Consider the following 22577-nt stretch of genomic DNA (forward strand, 5'->3'; position numbering starts at 1 on the left):
GGCACTAGACAGGAGCCTGCAAGGGTCTCCACAAAGGCCATCAGGATGTCATATTTTGGAGAGCATTTTTGGGTAAGTAAGACCCACACTTATTTTGGTGGGGGCTTCTGGAAGGGGTGGAGGAGGGCTTTTATGGAGGTTGGGGTACCTGGTGGCTTGTCAGCAAAGTCTTGGGCAGATGGAGAGACTGCAGGGGATAGAAATTAAAGTGAGAAGAGTCAGGCTGGATTCGAATCTACACCCCTCAGACCTCATGGGCCTTGTGACCTTGGGCAAGTCACAGTTTGAACCACAGGGAGACTGAGGCTCAGAGTAAGAGTCTTATTTGAAGTTGCCCAGTGAGAAAGTGCAGCATCAGGGCTCAAACCCAGGGCCACACTGAACTTCCAGGATCCAGGGTCATTCTAGCCAGGGGATTTCCATATCTTTCTTATCTGGAGAGTTGGGGGGTTTTCATGGCCTAACCCCTAGTGCCCCCTTACCAGTCTTCCCTCTGGGCTGCGGACCACATTCTGTGATGCAAGGGAGCCAAGTGAGATAGACCTGTTCTCATTCATAGATTCACATCCTCCCTCCCGGCCACAACACCCCACACCCAGCCAAACTCTGGGGGACGCTGGGCCTTCCCCGGAGACTCCATCCTGGCTCTGACCCCAAAGAGTCTGCAATCTTGGGGACACAGAGCCAGCTAGACACCTCCGGCCCTGTAGTACCTTGGGGTCGGGGGGCACCCAGAGGAGGAGCCAGGACACATAGCCGTGTTTGTTGTGGGCTTTTAAGGTTGAGATTTTCTAGGATGTCAGTAAGGCATTCCAGGCACAAGGAACAGCCTTAACAAAAACCCAGAGGTGTGACACTGGGTGGCTAGCAGAGGGCACAAGACTCCTCCTATAGAGCTAAGCTTATGAGGAGCCACAGAGGATATGTGAACAGGAGAATGGAGGAAGGACCAGGGCAGAAAGCCCCTTCCTCAGTTGCAGGCCCTGAGCGTGCAGAGAGGAAGCCTGTTGCTAGGCAACTGGTTGCCCCTGGCAACAGACCCTGCTTCCTCCCTTTCTCCCTCCCCAGCTGGGGCTCCTCTTACTGCACTTGTTTTCTTAAAGGGGCCGCACCCCCTTGCCACCTGACCTCTACCCCCTTCCCAAGGGTAAGAGTCCCCAGGATTTGCCTCTGATTAGCTGTGTGGCCCCAGTGAGGGGCTGCCTCTATTGAGCCCCTGTTGGCACCTCTGTGTAAGGAGGTTGACTGCTTGAGGATCAGTTGTGTTGCCCACGTGTTGGAACCCTGACAGCAGCACCTACATTTATTTAAAATTTCTTTCAATGGCGTGAGGCACCTACATTTATTTTAAATTATTTTTAATTGCATGAGACATGCAAGCTTGCTGCAGAAAATTTAGATCAGCAAAGAGAAAATAGAAGCCACCCCCGGCCCATCCCCCCTACCCAAAGATAGTCTAGTGACAGTGGATAAGAGCTCTGAGTTTGAGATTTGAATTGGGCTCTACTGAGAGCCATAGAGCAGGTGACTTTACATCTCAAAGCCTCAGTTTCCTCTTCTGGGAAAAGGGGATGAAATTCTTGCTTCCCCAGGACCCCAGCGTGCCCCCGAAACGTCTGTTTTTTTTTTTAATCAACGTTTTGTTTAATCTATTGTTTGTTTTGGTGGCTCTTTGCTGGGTGACACCGGGACCCTGGCTGGCCTGAAGGAGGCTACAGTCAGGGGAGCTCAAAACAAACAGGGTTGTCCCAGTCTCATTGGTCCAAGGCAGGGCTGGAGGCATAAAGGGCACTGGGGACCCATAGCGGGAGTATGAGCAGGAGAGGGACATGATCAAGCTGTGTTAGAAAGATCCCTCTGGGGCTGGCATGGGGGCAACGCTGAAGTACAGAGGTTCTGATAGGAAGAACAGGCTTGAGACAGCCCTCCTAGGACCCTTGGCTGCCAGCCCAGCCCACGGAAGGCAAACACTGCTGGGGGCTTTGCTAGATCTGGGAAATGAGCCAATGGTTGGCTTGGAGTCAGCCCCAGATGCTGGCTAGGCGGTGGTGCCTGGTGCGGCCTCACTCGAGGATCCCCTGGGTGGGGCAGGCGGGGGCTGCTGGGGCTGTTCACTGAGCCCTCACCACCATGCGGGGAGCCCTGTGTCCAGCACTTTACCAGCTTCATGTCACCAAGACCTTTGGCAGGTGGGTGCTGTCATTGTCCCCATTTGTGAGAGAAGGAAACTGAGGCCCAGAGAGAGGAAGTCACTAACTCAAAGTGACCCAGTGCGTAAAAGGAGGATTTGACTTTTGAACATTGAAAGTAGAACTATAGACATGGGGAGAGAGGAAACAGATTCCCGGGGAGCTGGAGATATCAACAGTGAACATTCAGGGAAGTGGGGGTCTGAAGAGGGTCTGAGAAGGTTCTTGAAGGAGGTAGGCCTGGCAGTGATCCTTGAGAGGTGGAACGATTTGGGTGCGTAGAAAGAGATACAGGCTGGTAAGGCAGGTGGCAAAACAGTGTAATGGCAGAAAGGCACAGCATGTCATCACGCTGTTTGCCATTTTGCTGGTGAGGCCAAGAAGAAGCCAGGAGATGAGGTTCGAAAGGCAATTCCAGGCTAAGGGCTTTAGATTCAGCAGCTGGTGGGCAATAGGGAACCATCGACGATTACAGAATGAGGAATGGCTGTTGGGAGACTGGGGCTTGAGGCTATCTTGGGTCTGCCCCAGTCTTGGCCTCAGTTTTTCCATTGTGCAGCAAGAGGGATCATCTGGTAGTGACTTCTAGCTTTAGCCTTCAAGCTTTCAGTTAACTGGGAGGGTGAACCCCACAGATTGGAGGAGGGTGGAGGAAACCACTTACAAAGGACCTGCAAAGTGCTGCCAAAGAGGTTGCGTCAATAATTAGTATTGGGAGTGAAATAGCATCGGATCCCTCTGCGAGCCTCTTCTTTCAGTCTGAATTACAAGGCCCCATTTGGTGCTCAAATGTCTCCAGTTCCCTGGGACCCCAGCTGATCTTCCATTTTAACAGACAGCTCAGTGTATGATGCCCTTACATGTGACAGGGTCTGGTGACATTAAAACATAGCTGTTGCCTTATTTTTTTCTGTTCCCTTCATTATGATGTGAGGTCCTGGTTTTCCACTTAGAATAGTGGTAAAAGTTGTCCTTTTAAATGTTTGGAAAAGAAACATGAGTGAACATACAGCAAAACGTTAACTAATGCCATGAATTAGCAAAAACTAAAATTGCCTTTGGGACTTTGGGGGACCCTGATCATGTTGGTATTTATTCATCCTCATATGAGAGGTAGATGACTCCCTGACCCTATCTTAACAAGGAGCTACTAGATTCAGAGAGAGACAGTGACTTGCCTGGACTACACAGCCTAGCCCTGGCCTCCCCCACTGTGGCGACTCCAGAACTGGGAGGAAAAAGGTTTTGTGTGATGCAGCAGCAGGCCCTGGGGTAGAAGCTCTGTTCCCACCAGCACCAAGTAACAGCAGAATAACTCATTTGATCATTTATTCAACAAACTCAAATGCCTTTTCTGTGTCCCACCTAGTACTGGACATGACTGGGTCCTGAGAGAGGCATCAGGCCCAGACCTTGCTCTGGGGTACTCAGAAAGGGAGTTTCCAAGTTGAAGAGCGCAGAAAATTGACTACAGTAACTTCCACAACAGTGGTTATATTGGTTCACCAAACTGAAACGTTGTGGGGGTAATTCGGCTTTGAGAGTTGGTTTGATCCAGCAACCCGACTCAGCACACTTGTCATTTGGACTCTCTCAGGTTCAGCTTCTTTCCAAAGTTCATGGTTTTTACGTGGCTTCCAGTATCTCGGTGCCCACATAATTCCTCATTTATGGAAAGATAGAGAAAAACAGAGGAGAAGAGACTGATGGAGGCAGAGAGACAGAGAGAGAGAGAGAGATGGAGACACAGACAGAGGCAGCAGTGAAGGAGATGTCTCTTCCCTCAACTACGGGACAAAAATCCCAGGTTTCTCTGTGATTAGGCCGCCTTAAGGCACATGAACCAATCAGTGGTGACCAGGGAGGAAATGCAACAGGCTGACTGGCTCAGGCCTGAACCAATTCATGCAGCCAAGGAGAAGGACTTCTGCCAGTTGGATCCTCAGGTTCATGCCCCTATTTCTAGGCAACCTTGATGTTTTCTGCATCCCCTTTCTCAGTCTCCACTTCCATCCTCTGCAGGGCGAGAAAAACCATGGCTTCGAGGTTCTGTACCACAGCGTTAAGCAGGGGCCCATCTCAACCAAGGAGCTGGTGGACTTCATCAGGGAGAGGTGAGGTTCCCACACCCCACCCACCACATGGCCACGCCCCACAGCCCACACAGCCATGCCCACCTCATGGCCCCACCCATTGCACCTCACAGCCACACCAGCCCCTGCCCCATCAGATCTAGATGCCTGTGGGCTCCAGAAACTAAATCTGCTTAAGGACGCTGGAAACCTGCAGATCTCCACCCTCTCAGCCCCATGACCCCTTGTAAACAACATTCCCCAGGTTTCTAAGGCCCCCTCCTGAAAAGATGATAATGACCTACTTACAAGAAGAATTTTGAAAACTCAATCTTGTGTCCTAAGTAGTATTAAAAAAAAAAACACATGTGATGAAATAATCTATATTTTAGCATGCTCTAATGTTAGCATCCCAGAAAACATAATAAACTCAAATTGCAAGGCATCCTTCTGCTCCCAGGCTGTTCAGTAGCTAAACGCCCGTTAAATCTGGGCAGACAGTCCAAAGGATTATAACCAGATTTTTCTCTTTGTGGCTCTCAAGTGGGACTGTCTGAGCCATACCGGACAAGGACCATTCTATTTTGTGGGTCTTCAGCCTCTGGAACCTTCCACTCTTGCCTGTGATACCCCATGGGTCCCTCTATCAAAAAATGTTCCATGGGTAATTGGTTTTAACTGGGCACATTGCTGCACCAAACAAAATTGAAGTTCTATTAGTCCAGTTGAAAATGTGAATGGATAATAGGTAGGCATTTAGCAGTGTCTGTCCAGAGGGAAAAAAGAAATATGAGTTTATCTCCCGAAATTAAATGAGATAAACCATATAAAACATTTATAATATGTGCTCAAATTTTTTTTTACCTGATGCTGCTACTGCTGCTACTACTACTACCATTGTTAGTAAAATGTATTACTTAAGGATAAAAACCTCTCCCATGAATTTCCCCGAATGCCTCGCCCTGCATCCACTGCTCAGCTGTTGAGATAGGGAACTGAGGCCTAGGGGGGTAGGTCCTTTCCCATGGGTGCCCAGAACCTTCCCCAGCTTTTCCTGTCCTACTACGCAGGGCCACTATTGAGGAGACCTACTCGAAGGCTATGGCGAAACTTTCCAAGCTGGCCAGCAACGGGACCCCCATGGGGTGAGTGGGTCGTGGGTGGGGTAGGGGTCCCCAAGTTTGTGAGGCCCTGGGATCATCAGGAGCCTGCTTTTGGGTGGATATCTCTTTACATGGGTGATATGTAGGATAAGGAATCATCCCACATTTATAGGCTTAATTGGACAGAGGAAGGTATCTCATTCATTCACTCACTAGCTCATTTATTCAGTCAACAAATATTTACTGAGCACCTGCTATGTGCCAGGTATTCTTTTAGGCACTGGGGACCCAGCCACCATTAAGACAAATAAAACCTTCAATCACCTTCATGCTGTGTTCATGCTGTGTACATCTGGGATGTGTGACAAAACAGACGTTAACCACAAACATGAACAAAACCCTTTCCCAGAGTGCAAAGTGCTAGGAAGGGAATGAAATAGAAGCGTGAGAGGTTGGGCACTTCCTCTGGGATGGGATGAGACCTTGATAACGAGGAGTCAGCATGGGAGTGTCTCGGGGACAGAGACTCAGGCTCAGCTAGTGCAAAGGTCCTGAGGCAGTCATGCATTTTGCATGTTCAAGGAAGAGCAAAGAGGTTGCCATGGCTGCAGGACTTGAGCAAGGTGAAGATGAAATTGAGGTGGGTGCAGAGGCCCAACACACAGGTGACTTTAAACAAAAATGTGATGTAGTCTCACTGGCATTTGCAAAGTTCCCTGTGGCTGCTGTGGGGCAAAAGTTCCGTCAGGGGCAGAGATGGAGGCAGCAGAGAGGGAAGGCAGTGGGGAAGCTGGAGAGGGAATCTGCTGAAGTGGTAAGTCATCCTAAACTTGGCTTGGGCAGGTTGGGTCTTAGCTGCCTGTGGACATCAGATGGGACCTGGAGTCTAGATTGAGGACTCGAGGGCCTCAGGGCCTGGATTTAAATTCCAGCTCTGATGTTCATTTGCTGAGGAGCCTTGCATGAGTTAGAGTCTCCTATGCCTCAGTTTCCCCATCACAGACCTGCCTTGTATGGTTACACTGGGATTAAATGGGTTAATAAGTGTTGATTCTTAGCAGGGCCAGGTGCACAGTAGGTGCCTGAGCCAATGCCAGCTGTACTGTTTGAGGGGACCCCAGGGGATTGGGCCTGCTGGGCCCTGAGTGTGACCTTGCCCCATCTCCAGGACCTTCGCTCCACTCTGGGAGGTCTTCCGTGTCTCCTCAGACAAGCTGGCACTCTGTCACTTGGAGCTGACACGGAAGCTGCAGGACCTCATCAAGGACGTCCTCCGTTACAGTGAGGAGCAGCTCAAGATGCACAAGAAGGTATGTGCCCAGTGGGCATTGCCTGGGAGGACAGGCAGGGAAGGCCAGCAGCTCGAGGGAGTCCAGGCCTTCTGGGGCCTTTGAACCTCCGACCCCTTGTGTGTACCTCTGAGAATATTGGTAATTCCACAACATCACACCCAGGACCATACAGACCATGGAACTGTCAGATATTTCAGACTCTCGAAATCCTAGACTAGTAGTCTGCAAACTGTGGCCTGCAGGCCAGATCCAGCCCACCACCTGTTTTTGTACAGCCCACAAGCTAAGAATGGTTTTTGCATTTTTTAATGGTGGGGGCAAAAAAATCAAAAGAAGAATAATATTTTGTGCCATGTGAAAACGACATGACACTCAGATTTTGATGCCAGTAAATAAAGTTTATTGGCACGCAGCCATGTCCGTTCAGTATATGGTGTCGGTGGCCATTTTTGAATTGAATGTCCATGACAAGTGACACTCATTTACTGTCTGTCCATTTACAGAAAAAGCTTGCCAACCCCTGATCTAGAGCGTTAGAAGCTACAGATATTATTATTCAACATTTCCAGACTTGTTCAAACCAGAATCTTGGAAAATTCAAGCCTTCGATGCTCAGGATCCCCAAATATTTGCAGCTTGTAATTCTAGAGTCATAGGTATTGGCATTTACAGAGCCACGGAATCTGCAGTTTTAAACCACTGTTAAAAAGAAGAGTTGGTCCTGGTACTTCATTCTGTACACTTACAGGTGGTTAAGATGGTAAATTTTATGTTATGTGTATTTTACCACAGTTTTTTAAAACTGGGGAATAAGGAAGTTTTCTGTGGTCGATGTGGAACAAATTGGGAATAGATTATAAAATGGAAAAAACAGTTAAACAGCACAGACTGCTACAATGTCATTAAAAAAATGGGCTAGAAAAAAGCTCATTTGCTTTTCATGTGCAGATTATTTCTGGAGACATATGGCGATAATAATGGGATACCTAGGCTGGGGATCAGGATGTGGGAGGTTTTTTCTGAGCTTACCTCTTAAAACTTTCTGAAATATGAGTTGTGTGTAAATATCACCTATTTAAAAAGTTACAATTTTTTAAAATTAAAATAATGCTCAGAAAAAGTTCTCTGTTTGGGAAGCTGGGAATTTTCACAGTCTACACTTGGGGGCCTCAGGTCCTACGCCCCCCCGTGGAGGCTTCAGGTGGCACACACGCTCCCCCTTCCCCACCCTGCAGTGCAAAGAGGAAGCAGTAAGCACCCTGGACGCTGTGCAGGTCCTCACAGGCGTCAGCCAGCTCCTGCCCAAGTCGCGCGAGAATTACCTGAACCGGTGCATGGACCAGGAGCGGCTGCGCAGGGAGAGCACCAGCCAGAAAGAAATGGACAAGGTGAGCACATGGTTGCAGGTCCCCGGCCAACAACAGCCCATGCAGGTCCAAGGAGTTGGCCAAGGGGTAGCGGGGGCAACCTGATGGGAGAGCGGAAACATCACAGAGTGATGGTCATTGAACCCGAGTGTGGCCACCACACCCTGGACACCCCTACAGGGTGATGGGGCAGAAAGGTAGAGGGAAGTGTCTTGAGTGTTCCCTTCCAACTCGGTCCCCTCCCTGTGCCTCCTAGGCAGAGACCAAGACCAAGAAGGCGGCGGAGAGCCTGCGGCGATCAGTGGAAAAGTACAACTCGGCCCGTGCCGACTTTGAGCAAAAGATGCTGGACTCGGCTCTGGTAAGAACCAGAAGTCCATACTTTGGGGACCTACACATCCCTGGGCCCAAGGTGCTATGGGCCTCAGAAGTCCAGAACCCCCCACACCCTCAACTCTCAGGAACCTTAGAATCACAGGCATAAAGCCATCAAGTTCTAGAGCCAGTTAGCTATTGTTATTGTTGTTGACATTATTCCAAAAGTGAAAGCCTTTTTGTGCCTCAGTTTCCCCATCTGTAAAATGGGAACAGTAATACTACCTGCCTCACAGAGTTGTTGTGAAGATTAAATGAGTCTCTCTATGTTAAGTTTTCAGACTAGTATCAGATGCATAGAAACTACTCTATGAAGTATCATTGTTATTCTATTATTATTGATAAAGTTTTTGAACCAGTTACAGCAGTGTTTAGAAGCTAAGAGTCTCCTGACATTTCATGGTGGCTGAAAGGCCTGGGTTCTGGTCTAGCCTCCATTCCTCACCAGCTATGTAACCTTTTACCAGACATTACACCTCTCTGAGTCTCTGTCCACCCAGATGTATGAAAAGCTGATTGAAATCTCAGGATTAGGAATCCAATATTTTTTTCTGATTTTGCAATTCATAGAGAGTTACAAATGATAGAAACCTTCATTCGAACTGACAAGGAAGAATTATAGGCTTAGGGAACTGAAAAGTTTGAGGGACGCTCCATGTACATGGCTGGATCCATGTACTCAAATGATGTTGGCAAGAAATTGTGCCTCTCTCCTTCTCAAGTCTATTTTCCTCTCTTGGGTTTCATTCCCAGAGGTGCTGTGTGTGTGTGTGTGTGTGTGTGTGTGTGTGTGTGTGATAGCAAAGTGACACCAGTAGCCCCCACATGCATCCCATTAATTATTGACTCAAGGTATGAAACTGTCTTTTTTCCTATAGTTCCAGCAAAAGTCCCAGGGTAGATTCTCACTGGCCCTTGCCCAAACCAATCACTGAAGTCTGGGGGGTTAGAACATTCTGATTGGTCAGGCTGAGTCACATGACCACTCTTTGTAGACTCTACCTTTCTATTTACTCCTCCTCTCCTGTCTCAGCGCTTCCAAGCCATGGAAGAAACCCACCTGCGGCACATGAAGGCACTGCTGGGCTCCTATGCCCACTCAGTGGAAGACACTCATGTGCAGATTGGGCAGGTGAGTGGGCCTGGGATGGGGAATGAGGGTGGAGATGCAGAAAAGAGGGCCCTGGCCTGGCCCGACCCAGTTACACATTCTGCCAATCTGGCCTAGGTTCACGAGGAGTTTAAGCAAAACATAGAGAACATCAGTGTGGAGATGCTGCTGAGAAAATTTGCAGAGAGCAAGGGCACGGGCCGGGAGAAGCCTGGTGAGTTGGGGCATCTGTGGGGGTTAGGCTGTGGGGCCATAGCTGCATAGAAAGAGCAGGATTCAGGTGGCAGGAGACTTCCCTGGGTTTGAGTTTCCACATCAGAAAAATGGGCTGATGACAAATCTAACTCCATAGCCCAAGAAGAGAATTTGATGCCTGATCTTATGTGTAAATCTCACACCCAGATACCAGGGGCCTTGAATGCCAGGTTTGGTTGTTCACACTTTACCCCAAGGGCCCAAGGGAGCCATGGAGGGTTGTTGAACAAAAGGCCAATTTGAAACTTCCCAGATGCAGGATCAGGGAAATGTTGAGAGCAAAGTTTTGGAGTCAGACCTGGATTTGAGTCTTTTCTTCATTGCTTGCTGTGTGAACTTAGATGTGTGTCTTGACTTCTCTGAGCCTCGGTTGCCTCATCTGGAAAGTGGGAATGATCCCCCCGATGGTGTTGTGAACGTTCAGTAATTTGATGCAGATAAAGGACAAAGTGTGTGCCTGGCACACAGCAGGCATTCAATAAATGCTTGTACACAGCCTATGTCCTCAAATCTAGTCAACCACTAAGGTCTGTTCTTTCTCCTTCGTGTCTCTATATCTCAGCTCTGATCAGGCTACTCTACCCCTCCTTGTGTGGGCCCCCCACTCTGGCCCTTCACTGGCCCCAGATCAATCATGCATTGCTCCTACTCACACACCCTCCATGGCTCCTCAGTGCCCTTAGGACAGAGTCCCAACTCCTCATCTGACACTTGCGATCCAGCCCACTGCACAGACTTGTGGTCCATCCCCTGACCCACCCAAATTCCACCTAGAAATACCGAGAAAGTAGGAGTAACTCAGGCATCTCCCCGCCTACCCCAGTCCATCCCAAGGTGGGAGCAGAACCCTTGGCCCATCCCACTTATGACCATCTCTGGAACTGATTCAGCATCTTGGCTCATGCCCCAGACCCTGTGAGCTCAGATCCAGATACCACTGTGTGGCCAAGGGTGTACTGCTACTCTTTCCAGGTCCAGGCTCCTGCCTAGCTGAGTTTCTCAATCTCTTCTGTCTCAGGGCCTTTGGACTTTGAGGCATATAGCGCAGCTGCCCTGCAGGAAGGCAAGTACGTCTGGGCCTGGATGCCCAGGCTGGACCACGGGATAAAGGGAGGCAGAGCTGAATGGGAAGGGGGAAGCCCCAGGGGTCAACAGCACCCCTAATCTGTCCTCAGCAATGAAACGTTTGCGGGGAGCCAAGGCCTTTCGCCTCCCAGGACTGAGCCGGCGGGAGCGGGAGCCACCTGCAGCTGTGTGAGGAAGCACCCTGCCCAGCCCTGGCCCAGGCTATCCCAGGATCCTTCCCCCTGCCCAGGCTACCCCAGAAGTCCCCTGCTTCAGGAAGCCCAGGAGTATTCTTGTTCCAGGCTAGACCTCTGTCTCAGGCTAGCTCAATATCACCACTGCCCAAGTTAGTCCAGAATTCTTCCTTTTGCCAAGGCTAGACCAGGGACTCCCTGCCCCATTCTCTCCCAGGATTACCCCTCCCCAGGCTGGTCCAGGATTCCTCCCTTTGTCAAGGCTAGCCCCGCTATTTCCCCCACCTAATCTATCCCAGAAATTCTTACTTTGCCAAGATGAGCCTGGGAATCTCCCTGCCGAAACTAGTACCCAATCCTTCTCCATGCCCATGGTTTCCCTGGAGAGCCCCCATATTCTTCTCTTTGCCCAAGCTAGCCCCTAAATTCCCTGCCTTCTCAGGCCAGCCCTTCAGACTAGCTCCAGGGTTCCTCCCGTTCCACGCCATTTGAGAAGGCTCACTCCAGATTCGGCTAACTCCAGATTCACTGCCCCCTGCCCCAGGCAAGCCCCAGGATCCCACCACCTACAAGGCTAGCTTAGGACAATATTGAAGTCCAACCCCCAATTGTCATGTCCAATGTTGGGGGATGGAGGGGGTGCAGATGAGGTGGGGGAGCTGACACCAACATCTTCTTCCATCCACAGAGATTCTTTGGAGCCTGATTCAGGGGTGAGTACCATAGGGGCTGTTTTTAGGTCTGAGTCAGGCCTGAGGATGCTGGAAGGGCAGAGTGAGAAGGGAAGTTCATTAGGGAAGAACCTGACTCACCACCTGTCCCCCCAGGCATGTCCAGAGGTGGATGAAGAAGGTTTCACTGTCCGGCCAGATGTGACCCAGAAAAATATCCTCCTGGTACCCCCTGGGGGCAATTATTGGCACAGCAAGGACAACAGTGATCCCTCCCACCATTAGCAACCCTCTCTGTGTATGGGTGTGGAAGGGGAGTCTCTAATGTGAACAAAGCAAATCCAAATACAGACACCTGCCCTGTGGGATCAGAGCTTGGGCAAGAAGTAGAGAGGTGGGGCTGGGTTACCATAGAGAGGGAGCCAAGAGAGCTTCCTGAAGGAGGGGGCACCAGTGTTAGGGCTTCGCAGCTGAATAGGAATTCTCTAGTTAGGGCAGGGCATGCTTGTGCAAAGGCTTGGATGGTGCAGGGGGCGGGGTGGAATATGGTGTCAGGGCCAGGGGTGCCAAGTAGTGAGCAACAGAATTCTTCAGGGCCTCAAAAGATTTGAGCAGGAAGGGATATGGTCAGAGTCGAAGGCTGACTAGAGGGAGGCCCTGTGTTAGGATCTGCTTAGTCCCTTGACCTCAGTGCACGCACGGCCGAGCCCTCCCGCTTCTCATCCAGTGACTCCGACTTTGACGACGAGGAGCCCCGCAAGTTCTATGTGCACATCAAGCCCGCCCCAGCCCGGGCTCCAGCCTGCAGCCCCGAGGCAGCTGTTGCACAACTCAGGGCCACAGCTGGCAGCCTCATCCTCCCTCCTGGCCCAGGGGTGAGGCTTGGGAGAAGTGGTCCGGGTGGGTCTGGTGGGGCTGGCTGGATGCACCTGACCTGATGCCACCCCCTTTGTCCACAGGGCACCATGAAACGCCATTCTTCACGTGAGTAGCCTGTTCAGGGGTTTCGATTTGGAGAGGAGAACGTGAAGGGGAGGCAGGGCCTGGAGGGTGGGTGTGGCTTCAAATCCCAGCTCTGCTGTGTGGCTTGGGGCAGGCTACTTACCCACTCTGATACTCAGTCTCCTTAAAGTGAGGTCATTATGAGAATTAAATGAGACTTAAAAGGGGTAGAGCCAGGAAAGAGCCAAAATCTGAAGACAGCTTGGCTCAAGTTCAAATCCCTCTCTGTCTGATTTGATTGCCCTGGGCCTTGGTCTCCTGGTCTGTGGAGTGGGACGCACTGCAGCTGGGACAACAGGAGGGCTCAGGGAGGTCCATCTCTCATAGGGGATGCTGCTGGGAAACCACAGAGGCCTCGATCTGCCCCAAGGGCCAGCAGGTGAGTTCTACAGAGGTGGGACATCAGGCCACCTTAAGTGGGCAGGTGGGGGTCATCCCTCCTACCTCTCTTCCCCTCTCTGCTGCCTCCTCATGTTTGTCTCACCTTCTCTCACCCAGGCAGGGAGTTGAGACCATGCTGTTTTTGAGAGACCACTTAATGATTCATTGGGTGAACATTTATTGAGTGCCTGCTGTGTACTCGTGCCATTCTGGGTTCCGGGGATGTATGACCAAGACAGAGTCCCCTTCTCAGAGTCACATTCTAGCGGCTCAGATTTTAAGACTAACAAATAAGTTAGAGCATATTCAATACTTCTGTTATGAAGAAACCAAAGCAAGTGATGTGATGGAAGCAAAGAGCGGGCGACTTCAATTGGGTCAGTGGTTAAAGGCCTCTGAGGTGGGGAGCAGACAACTTTGAGCTGAGTCCTGAAGAAAAGCAAGAGGCGGCCACAGGGAGAGCCGGGGGAATGGGAGGTCTGACCAAGAGCACGGTGCAAAGGCCCTGAGGTAGGAGGAGGCATGGAAACAATAGAACAGTCCTTCTTGTCCATTTTGTCCCCAGCTGTGCAGATAAGCAGCAATCAGATGAGCAAGTTTCCAAGAACCTCTTTGGGCCACCCCTAGAGTCGGCCTTTGACCACGAAGATTTTACAGGTGATGGGGGGTAAGGGCTTTAGGGGGCATTGGGTGTGGCCAGTGGGAGGATGGTTCAGGCTAATGCAAGGATGAGGGTGGGCTGGGCTGGAAGGAAGATGTGAGGGTCCTTTGGGGGTCAAATAAAAGATCACTGGGGCCAGACCAGTGTGAGGGTGGCCCCGGGCTACAATGCCCATGAACTGGGGGAACAGAGGGAGAGTAGGGCCTCGGTGGCGTGGGTTGGTAGATGGGGCATCAGTAGAGATGGAAGTGACCAGAGAGGGCGTGGCCTGGGGTGGGGGGTGGGCACAGGTTTTGAATAGGGCGGACCTTTCCTCGACATGGGCGTGGCCTTCAGGAAGATGATAGGGACTCCGCATGGGCAGGGTCTGGAGCTAGCCGCCCTATTTCCCCGCCAGGCTCCAGCAGTCTTGGCTTCACCTCCAGCCCCTCACCTTTCTCCTCCTCCTCGCCCGAGAATGTGGAGGACTCTGGCCTGGACTCACCGTCCCACGCTGCACCTGGCCCCTCCCCAGATTCCTGGGTCCCTCGCCCGGGAACCCCACAGAGCCCGCCGGGCTGTAGAGCTCAGCCTCTGGAGTCAAAGGGGACACGGCCCCTGCCGCCTTCGGACTCGGACTCACCACAGCCTATCGTACCCTCCCCAGGCCCCTGGGGGCTGGAGGCTGTGGCTGGAGGAGGTGAGTCCAGCGCCCTCCCCAAATCTGCGTTATCGGAGACCTGAGGGGAGGATTGAGTACCTACTGTGATCGGCTCCCGATATGGGTGCTGGGGATACAGCTGGGACCCACGCAGGCAGAAACCCCACCCTTGCAGGGACAATCATGAAATGGATATTTAACAAGGCGGAAGTGGCAGATGCCTGGTGGCACAAGGGTGGTGGCTCCCTGAGGAGGGACATCTGACCCGAGATTCAATGGAGATGAGGATGAAGCTATATGGATATGGAGAAAGGGTGTTGTCAGCAGAGGGCACAGCCTGTGCAAGGTCCCTGGCATGGGAGCAGGCTAGTCCCCTTGAGGAACAGCGGGGAATCTAGTGTGGCTGGAAAAGGTGATGACAGGGAGGAGGGAAAGGAGGGGAAGATGTTGGCAGAGAGACACGACCAGGCAGATGGAGGCCGCCCAGGGACAGAAGAGAGGAGAGGGTCCAGGGCTGAGCTGGGGCAGGGCTAAAGGCGGAGGGAGGAGGAGGGCAGACAGGAGTGGGCTCCTGGGGGTGTGTTAGGAGAATGGAGTCAGAGGAACTGTGGGTTGTGACCGCACGAGATCCCCAGCAGTGGTGACAGGAGTGCTTTGCACTGTCCACGGTTAGAGAAAGACCCTGGTTGGAGCTGCCCAGGGGAAGGAGTGTAAACCATGAGTGTCGTCCAGTTGAGTTGTCTGAGCTTCACTGTAGAATAGGGATTTTCAACTGGGACAGTTCTGCCCCCAGGGGACACTTGGCAATGTCACCATTGAAATTTGATTGTCACCACTGGGGGGATGGGTACTACTAGTGTCTGGTGGGCTGAGGTTAGAGATGCTGTTCAATACCCTACAGTGCACAGGATGGCACCACCCCAGAGAAGGACGCAGCCCCAATGTCAGCAGTGCTGTTGAGAAACCCTGGGGGAGAGAGGATCATGGCCTTGAGGGGTAGGTGGGAGGGGAGGTGGTGAGCAAGCGTTTGTAGATGGAACAGAGCAGGAAACACTGGGGTGACAGGAAAGCGAGAGAAACTTGGGTATTACACCATGATTAGTTCACTTCGAAGGGTGACACTCAGATGAGGGCCAGGGTAGGAGGCCACCCTCATACTCTCATAGAAGGCAAAGTTCGTGGAATTGCTGAATGTTATATAAAACATTCTCTGCCAAATCCCCGCTGTAGCGTGCCTGCCTCTTGAGCACCCAATCCTTGCTAGCATTCCCCCAGTGATGGAGAGCTCATCCCTTATTGGGCTACCAGTATGGTGTCTGGGAGGCTCAGGGTTGTGGATAACCTTTGCAGTTCTGTCTGGTACCTTCTCTGCAGCCCCAGGACTTCAGACCATCAGGGGTCTCCCCACAATAAGCCCAACTCCCAGTTTTGGGCTGAGTTCCTCCCCTGGGGAGGCATGAGAGGCCCAGGGCAGTATCTCAGCCATGTCTTTCTCACACTCATTCCCCAGATATGATGCCTGTACCTGCCGACCTTACAGCCAGGGAGGACCTGACAGCCCCACCCCGGAGACCCCGCTCCAGGAAGGTGTCCTGCCCCCTTACGCGCAGCAACGGGGACCTGGTACGGTGAGGGGATATGGCAGGAGCTGGGCTGGGGGTCGCCTCCAGGGTAAGCATCAGGACACTGCTCCTCGGGTGCTCACAGCCCAACCTGTCCCCTTCCCTTCCAGTCTCGTTCCCTGAGCCCCTCCCCATTGGGCTCTTCGGCCCCCAGCACTGTCTCAGAACGTTCCAGTTTCTCATCCCAGATAGGACACAGTACAGGTGGGTTTCACCCTCTCTGATCTGGGTAGGGGGCTAAATGATACAGTGGAGGACCTGTTGAAGAGGATGGGTTCTGGAGCCTGGGTCCTGTGCTCACTCTGTCTGTGTGACCCCCATTCCCTCCCAACCATCCCCAGGAATCTCCCGGGGCCCAAGCCCTGTGGTCCTGGGCTCCCAGGATGCCCTTCCCGTGGCCACCGCCTTCACCGAGTATGTCCATGCCTACTTCCGTGGCCACAGCCCTAGGTATGTGGTGATGGGGGGCAGTGCAGACCGTGACAGGCAAATAGGGCTCCCTGGGGGCTGTTTGTGAGTTCCACCCTAAAGGGACATCTCTTAGGTGTGTTTCATGACCCTTTTTACAGTGGAATGGCCTCGATCACTAGCTGAGCACCCAGGCCCCTGTCCTGAGGGCAGTGGGAACCACAGAGGACATTTGATCAGGGCTAGGCATTGATGTAGCCACAATTTAGAGGAACTCCTCTGAGGCTGCTGTGGGCATCAACCTGAAGGGACGAAGACCAGACGCTAGGACCATGGAGAGGGTGCGTGAAGGATGAACTGAGGGACCAGGGATAATCTGAGGGTGGTGCCCAGCAGAAAAGACCTTCAAATCAAACCACAAAGAGGAAGAAAGTATTAGACCTGAGACCCAACCTAAGGATACTTACAAAACTGAATGTTTTGCTGTGAGCGTCCTGGTGGCTTAGGGGAAAAGAGAACTAGAGAAGGGGGTTATTCCTGCCTCCTCCAGCCCAGTGTGGATTCTTCCTGGTGCCTGCATTGCTGTCCAGGCAGGAACAAAAAGGAAGGAGGTTAGTGGTAAGGATGCTCAGTGTAGTCAGGGCCTTCCTGCTTCTGAGGGGCTCAGGGAGCCACAGGCTACAGTGGAACCACAAGGGGAGGATGGTGTGCCGGGCAGAGCCCTGAACCAAAACCCAGTCCCCTCACCTCTCACCCAGCTGCCTGGCTCGTGTAACTGGGGAGCTGACCATGACCTTCCCAGCTGGCATCATGCGAGTGTTCAGCGGGACCCCACCCCCACCTGTGCTCAGCTTCCGTCTTGTGCACACGGCCCCCATTGAGCACTTCCAGCCCAGTGCTGACTTGCTCTTCAGGTACTGTTGAGGGAGGGGGACAGAGACAGGGTCCCAGAGCCTAATGGGAGTCAGGAGCTCCCCAGCTCTGAATTCCTCCTCTGCCTCCCAGAATTTGCTGTGTGGCCCTGGGCAAATCCCTCCCTCTCTCTGGACCTCACTTTCCTGCCCTCCTTTCCTTCCCCCTCACCCCCTGCTACTCTTTGCTGGGCCCAACGTGAGCCCGGAAATCTGCATCTTTAGGAAGCCCTTGGGGTAGGTGGGATGCTGGGGGCCCTATAAAGATTTCTCCCAAGGGTGGGGATGATTATTCTGAGTCTCTGCAGTGACCCCTCCCAGAGCGACCCGGAGACCAAAGACTTCTGGCTCAACATGGTGGCCCTGACTGAGGCCCTGCAGCGCCAGGCAGAGCAGAATCCAGCTGCTTCCTATTACAACGTAGTGTTGCTGCGGTACCAGGTAGGGTGAGGGGATATGGCAGGAGCTGGGCTGGGGTCGCCTCCAGGGTAAGCATCAGGACACTGTTCCTCGGGTGCTCACAGCCCAACCTGTCTCCTTCAGCCAGGTGGATGGGCTGGGCAGAAGGACGTAGAGGGGATGGTGGATGAGGGGAAGGAAGGGGGTCGGTGGGGCAGAGGGGGCAGGGAAGAGATGTGAGGGGCAGGATGGATAGGGAATAAATGGTGGTTAGGTAGGCAGTGTAAGACGCTAGGCAGTATAGATGGCATCATTATGCAAATTAGAAGTCACCCTGCACTGGCATCTATCCACTGAATGTTAGAATGAGCCCCTCTCCTGCCCTCTGCTGGAAGCATGGTGTAATACGGACTCCTATCTAGGAAGTCTCTAGGAAAGCACCCCTGGAGGTGGTGTGTGCAGTGCAGACTCAGGCTGGTTGATCGTGTGGCGTTACCAGATGGCCCAAGCTATGTCCTCTTTCCTGTCTCATTCCCCCTAGTTCTCCCGCCCGGGTTCCCAGTCCGTGCCTCTGCAGTTGAGTGCCCACTGGCAGTGCGGGGCAACCCTCACTCAGGTCTCGGTGGAGTACAGCTACCGGCCCGGTGTCACGGCTATGCCCACACCACTCACCAATGTCCAGATCCTGCTTCCTGTGGGGGAGCCTGTGACCAACGTCCGCCTGCAGCCAGCAGCTACCTGGTGAGGGCTTGCGGGAGTCCCAGGGAAACGCAGCAGTGCTCTCGAATCCCCAGACCTCCCTGTGATGCAGCAACTAAAGGGTCCACCCTGTGCCCCACCAGTCACTGTGAGCTCACACTGCTTTCAGCTGAGGATGGTGTTATTAACAATAATAATAACACCAAGGGAGCTTCCTCCACGTCAGGCACATTCCATAGGCTCTGCACACTGACTGGCTTAAGGCTCTTAGCAGTCCCTCTGGGTGTGGAATGCCCTCATCCCCATCTATGGAGAAGAAACTCAGACACAGGGAGGCTAAATTGCTTATCTGAGGTCACATCAGAATTTGAACCCAACCCTCTGCTCTTGGCGCCCCCTGCTCTTGGCCCCATCACTGCTCAGTCACTGCACAATGTTGCATTCATTTTGTATAAACGGTAGAACCTGCCACGAAGAAGCCAGACTTACAGGACCAAATGCATCATCTAAAAATTCTGCAAGGCTGTAGGGGCCTCGGGGACCCGCTGCTCAACACCCCACCCCTGTTTCACAGATGGGGAGACTGAGGCAAGAGAGGGGACCTGGCTTGGTTGAGTCATGTAGCCGAGAGGTGACTGAGCTGGGACCCTGGGCTCCCAGTGCCCTTTCTGGGGTAGACCTGACCAAACTTCTATTGCTGCCAGGAACCTGGAGGAGAAGCGGCTCCTATGGAAGCTTCCAGATGTGTCTGAGGCAGGCGGTGAGTTATGGTTGTGCATGAGGGCTCGGGGGACTTTCCGCCGAGGAAAGGGCTCATTTAAACTGGGAGACTCAGGGATGTGTTGGGAGTGGGGAAGTGTCATGGAGACAGACTCGAAAGGGCTTTGACAAAGCTGGAGGAGAGGCACACTGGGAGGGCGCACAGTAGGTGCAAAGACAGGCAGGGCTTCTTTGCAAACCACACACAGCACTATGGGCCACAGGAAAAGGGTGCAGGGGCACAGGTGGAGGTCAGAGAGGCAGACAGAGACCACAGATCAAAGGACTTGGGTGCAGGGCCAAGGAGGAGCTCAGGTCACAACAGGATTCGGGCCAGGGATAGGACACAGCTGACCTCAGGTCTCCCCAGGCTCTGGCCGCCTGTCTGCCAGCTGGGAGCCATGTTCAGGGCCCAGCACGCCCAGCCCCGTGGCCGCTCAGTTCACCAGCGAGGGGACCACTCTGTCCGGCGTGGACCTGGAGCTGGTGGGCAGTGGCTACCGCATGTCACTGGTAAAGAGAAGGTTCGCCACAGGTACACCCCGACCCTGCTGCCCTGCCTCCTGGGAGCCAGGCCCGTGCTGGGGGGTCAAGCCCCACCCCTCTGTTTCTGCCAGACTACAGAGTTGGGAGAGACAGTTGGGGTGTTTGAGAAGGATAAATGGTTATGAGGGTGTGGAGACCTAGGATGGGGGTCGCAGGCTGGGAGGGGTGGGCCCAGTGGGAGGGGTCAAGAAAGAAGATGCATGTATCTGGTCTGTCCCCTGGAGGGCGGGTGTCCTCGCAAGGATCCAAGGCAAGGAGCCAGAAGCCCCACTGCCATGACACCCTCACCCGCGCCCTGTTGTCCTGCCCCCGGGAAGGGCTGCTGGGACCCATGGGGCAGCGAGTTAAAGGGTATTTGGAGGAGAATTGGAGGATCCCAGGGTAGAGACAAGAGACCCCCCTTCCCCTCACGGTCCCATCCCCACAGGGATGTACCTGGTGAGCTGCTGAGACTGTGCGGCTGACCAGCCCCCGGCCCCAGCTCTGCACTGAGTCCTGGTGCTCGCCGACTGCTCCCTGCCTGCCTGCCTGCTGGACCCTGGGGTCCCCACCCAGCCTCCCCCAAGGCCCTGATTCTGTGGAGAGGAGCCCCATGCCCAGCCTGGCTGAGCCTGAGATTCGCTCCCGCTCATGCCAACTTCCATGCAGGTCCTTGGACTTTTAATGTTCTTTGAATAAATACTTTATTTTCTAATAAAATAACATTTTCCTGCTCCAGGAAGTTTCCTTCTCATCGCCAGAGAGGAGAGGACGAGAAGACAGGTGTGGGTGGGGGGAGATCTAACATTCTTAATATTCCACATCCCCTCCACCCCTTCCCACTTAGCCTGTGCAGGTGATACTAGGAGAGAAAAACCCATACACACCCCCAGTCCCAGGGACACTTCCAGTTCTGTGGACTCAGAGCTGGGCTGGTGGAAGGGACAAGGACTAGAGAAACCCAGAGGGAGACTTCTTAAGGAAGGGGCATTATAAATGGGGCTTTGAGGTATGAGTAGGAGTTTGAAAGATGGGGATGGGCACTCCAAGCAGAGAGAGATTGAATTGTGAGTTCTGTGACAAAGCAGTTAGTCAATACATGAACATCGGTTGAGTACCTACTGTATGCCAGGCAGTAAAGACCTAGCTGTGAGTAGGACAGAGCTTTTGGAAGACATGGGGCTGTGAGCTAAAAGGCCTTTGTTTAAAGCCTGCTTGGCCACTGGTAGCTGTGTGATTTGGGGCGAGTGACTTGACTTCCCTGGGCCTCTGTTTCCTCATCTGTAAGCCACCTCACTGAATGACTGAGGGGAGGTCACACACTTCAATGAGCACCTGGTACAGAGGAAGCACCACAGCTGTGCTGCCAGCTTTCATTTGATGGGGGCGAGTTGGGGGAGGGGCCTCAGTACAGGTGGGCAAGAGGCAGCCTGAGTGGGGCCCAGGACAGGCGTGGTAACCAGCATACTGTGGTTGGTGAGTGGATCTCAGCTTGGCGGAAAGTCCTGATGGACATGTAGGGACCCTGGGTGCCTGACCCTGAGGCCATACAGATCCAGGGACTAAGCTGGGGCCAGATGGAGCTCAGGAAGCAGGATTTAGCCTGTGGTCTCTCTGGTCTTCCCAACCTGTTCTCCAAAGGGAGTAGGTGGGGAGATCTGGCTGTGCTTTAGTTTCTTCATCTGTGAAGTGGGGAGAAATTTTCTAGTTGGGAGGGGAGTTCTCAACTCAATGGATAGTCAGCACTGCTTGTATGGATGGTGGATGCACCAGTTGCATCAAATGGCATTTCAGGCAGCAGTGGCTTCAGTGCATGTATTTCCCTGCCTCAAACAGGACTTTGGAGCCTGTTGAGATGGGTCATCCCCTTTGCAGAGTGTCAGCCCCATCGAGGAACTAGAATCAAATGTCCAATCCTATGGGTGTGCCCCCATCTCAAGTCTTTGCACACACACGTGTGTGTATGTGTGTGTGTTCACTCTCAGTGGCCTCAGTCTCTTCAAGATGGGTCCCTTTGCTATAGTCCTATGTGACTGAGTAACTGGAGTGCCATCTCCTTGTGATGGGTCACTATGAGAGGGGACGCTGTTTGCCACCACCTCCGAATGGCTTTAATTTGCTTTCTTCAGGTCACAAGTGAGGTTGGGTACATTTTAAAACATGGAAGGCATTTCCCAGGGTGTGGCCTCTTAACTGCCTGGCTGTCCAGAGCTGACGTGACATGTACCAGGAGGAAAAAACCAACCCAGGGCGAGCAGGCTGGCATTTTATGCTATCCTAGTCTCCCACACCTGAAAGGCCCAAAACCTCACTGTGGGACACAAAATGATAAGGTCACTTGCTGCAGTTGGTGAGTGGCCTCATCAGGACTTTTTTTTAATTGAGGTGAAAATCACATAAAATCAGTCATTTATAGTGAACAACTAGGTGGCATTTAGTACATTCACAATGTTGTGCAACCACTGCCTCTGTCTAATTCCAGAACATTTCCATCACCCCCAAAGGAGACTCCATTCCCATGAGCAGTCACTCCCCCTCCCCTCCCCCAGCCCTGACAACCACTAATCTGCTTTCTGTCTCTGGATTTACCTGTTCTGGACATTTCACATAAATGGGATGGTTGTAGCCACCAGCCCCCGATAGACACATGGACCACCAGAAACCAGCGAGTTATAGGAAACACACTCTTTATTCAGCCAGCTGGGTCTGCCAGGGGTACGCAGACCCCAAATTAAGCAGCCCCGAAATGTAGAGGTACAGGGTTTTTAAGCCCTAAACCCCATTCTTCATCCTGTTTGAACACACAAGTCTATTTTTCTTCTTTTTACTGTCAACCCACGGGTTGGTTGTGCAAGCGGGGGGGTACAGGAGCAGAA

At 52.6% G+C, this 22577-nt stretch overlaps 1 protein-coding gene across 1 annotated transcript; it reads left to right on the top strand.

Annotated features, from left to right (window-relative positions):
* FCHO1 (FCH domain only 1) lies at positions 1 to 20396 on the top strand. Its single transcript, XM_025043858.1, has 26 exons — positions 1 to 72; positions 4212 to 4303; positions 5332 to 5406; positions 6533 to 6674; positions 7892 to 8044; positions 8280 to 8384; positions 9432 to 9530; positions 9627 to 9723; positions 10783 to 10827; positions 10940 to 11018; positions 11712 to 11736; positions 11851 to 11908; positions 12391 to 12569; positions 12654 to 12678; positions 13024 to 13075; positions 13643 to 13734; positions 14136 to 14417; positions 15889 to 16001; positions 16111 to 16204; positions 16342 to 16450; positions 17167 to 17322; positions 17628 to 17760; positions 18260 to 18459; positions 19122 to 19177; positions 19547 to 19711; positions 20150 to 20396. The coding sequence occupies exons 1-26, from the start codon at positions 46 to 48 to the stop codon at positions 20170 to 20172; spliced, it is 2676 nt and encodes an 891-aa protein (XP_024899626.1). The 5' UTR covers positions 1 to 45; the 3' UTR covers positions 20173 to 20396.
* The last annotated feature ends 2181 nt before the right edge of the window (positions 20397 to 22577 follow it).

The sequence above is a fragment of the Pteropus alecto genome, unplaced genomic scaffold (genome assembly GCF_000325575.1).
Source record: "Pteropus alecto unplaced genomic scaffold, ASM32557v1 scaffold160, whole genome shotgun sequence".
In the NCBI taxonomy this organism is placed as follows: domain Eukaryota; kingdom Metazoa; phylum Chordata; class Mammalia; order Chiroptera; family Pteropodidae; genus Pteropus; species Pteropus alecto.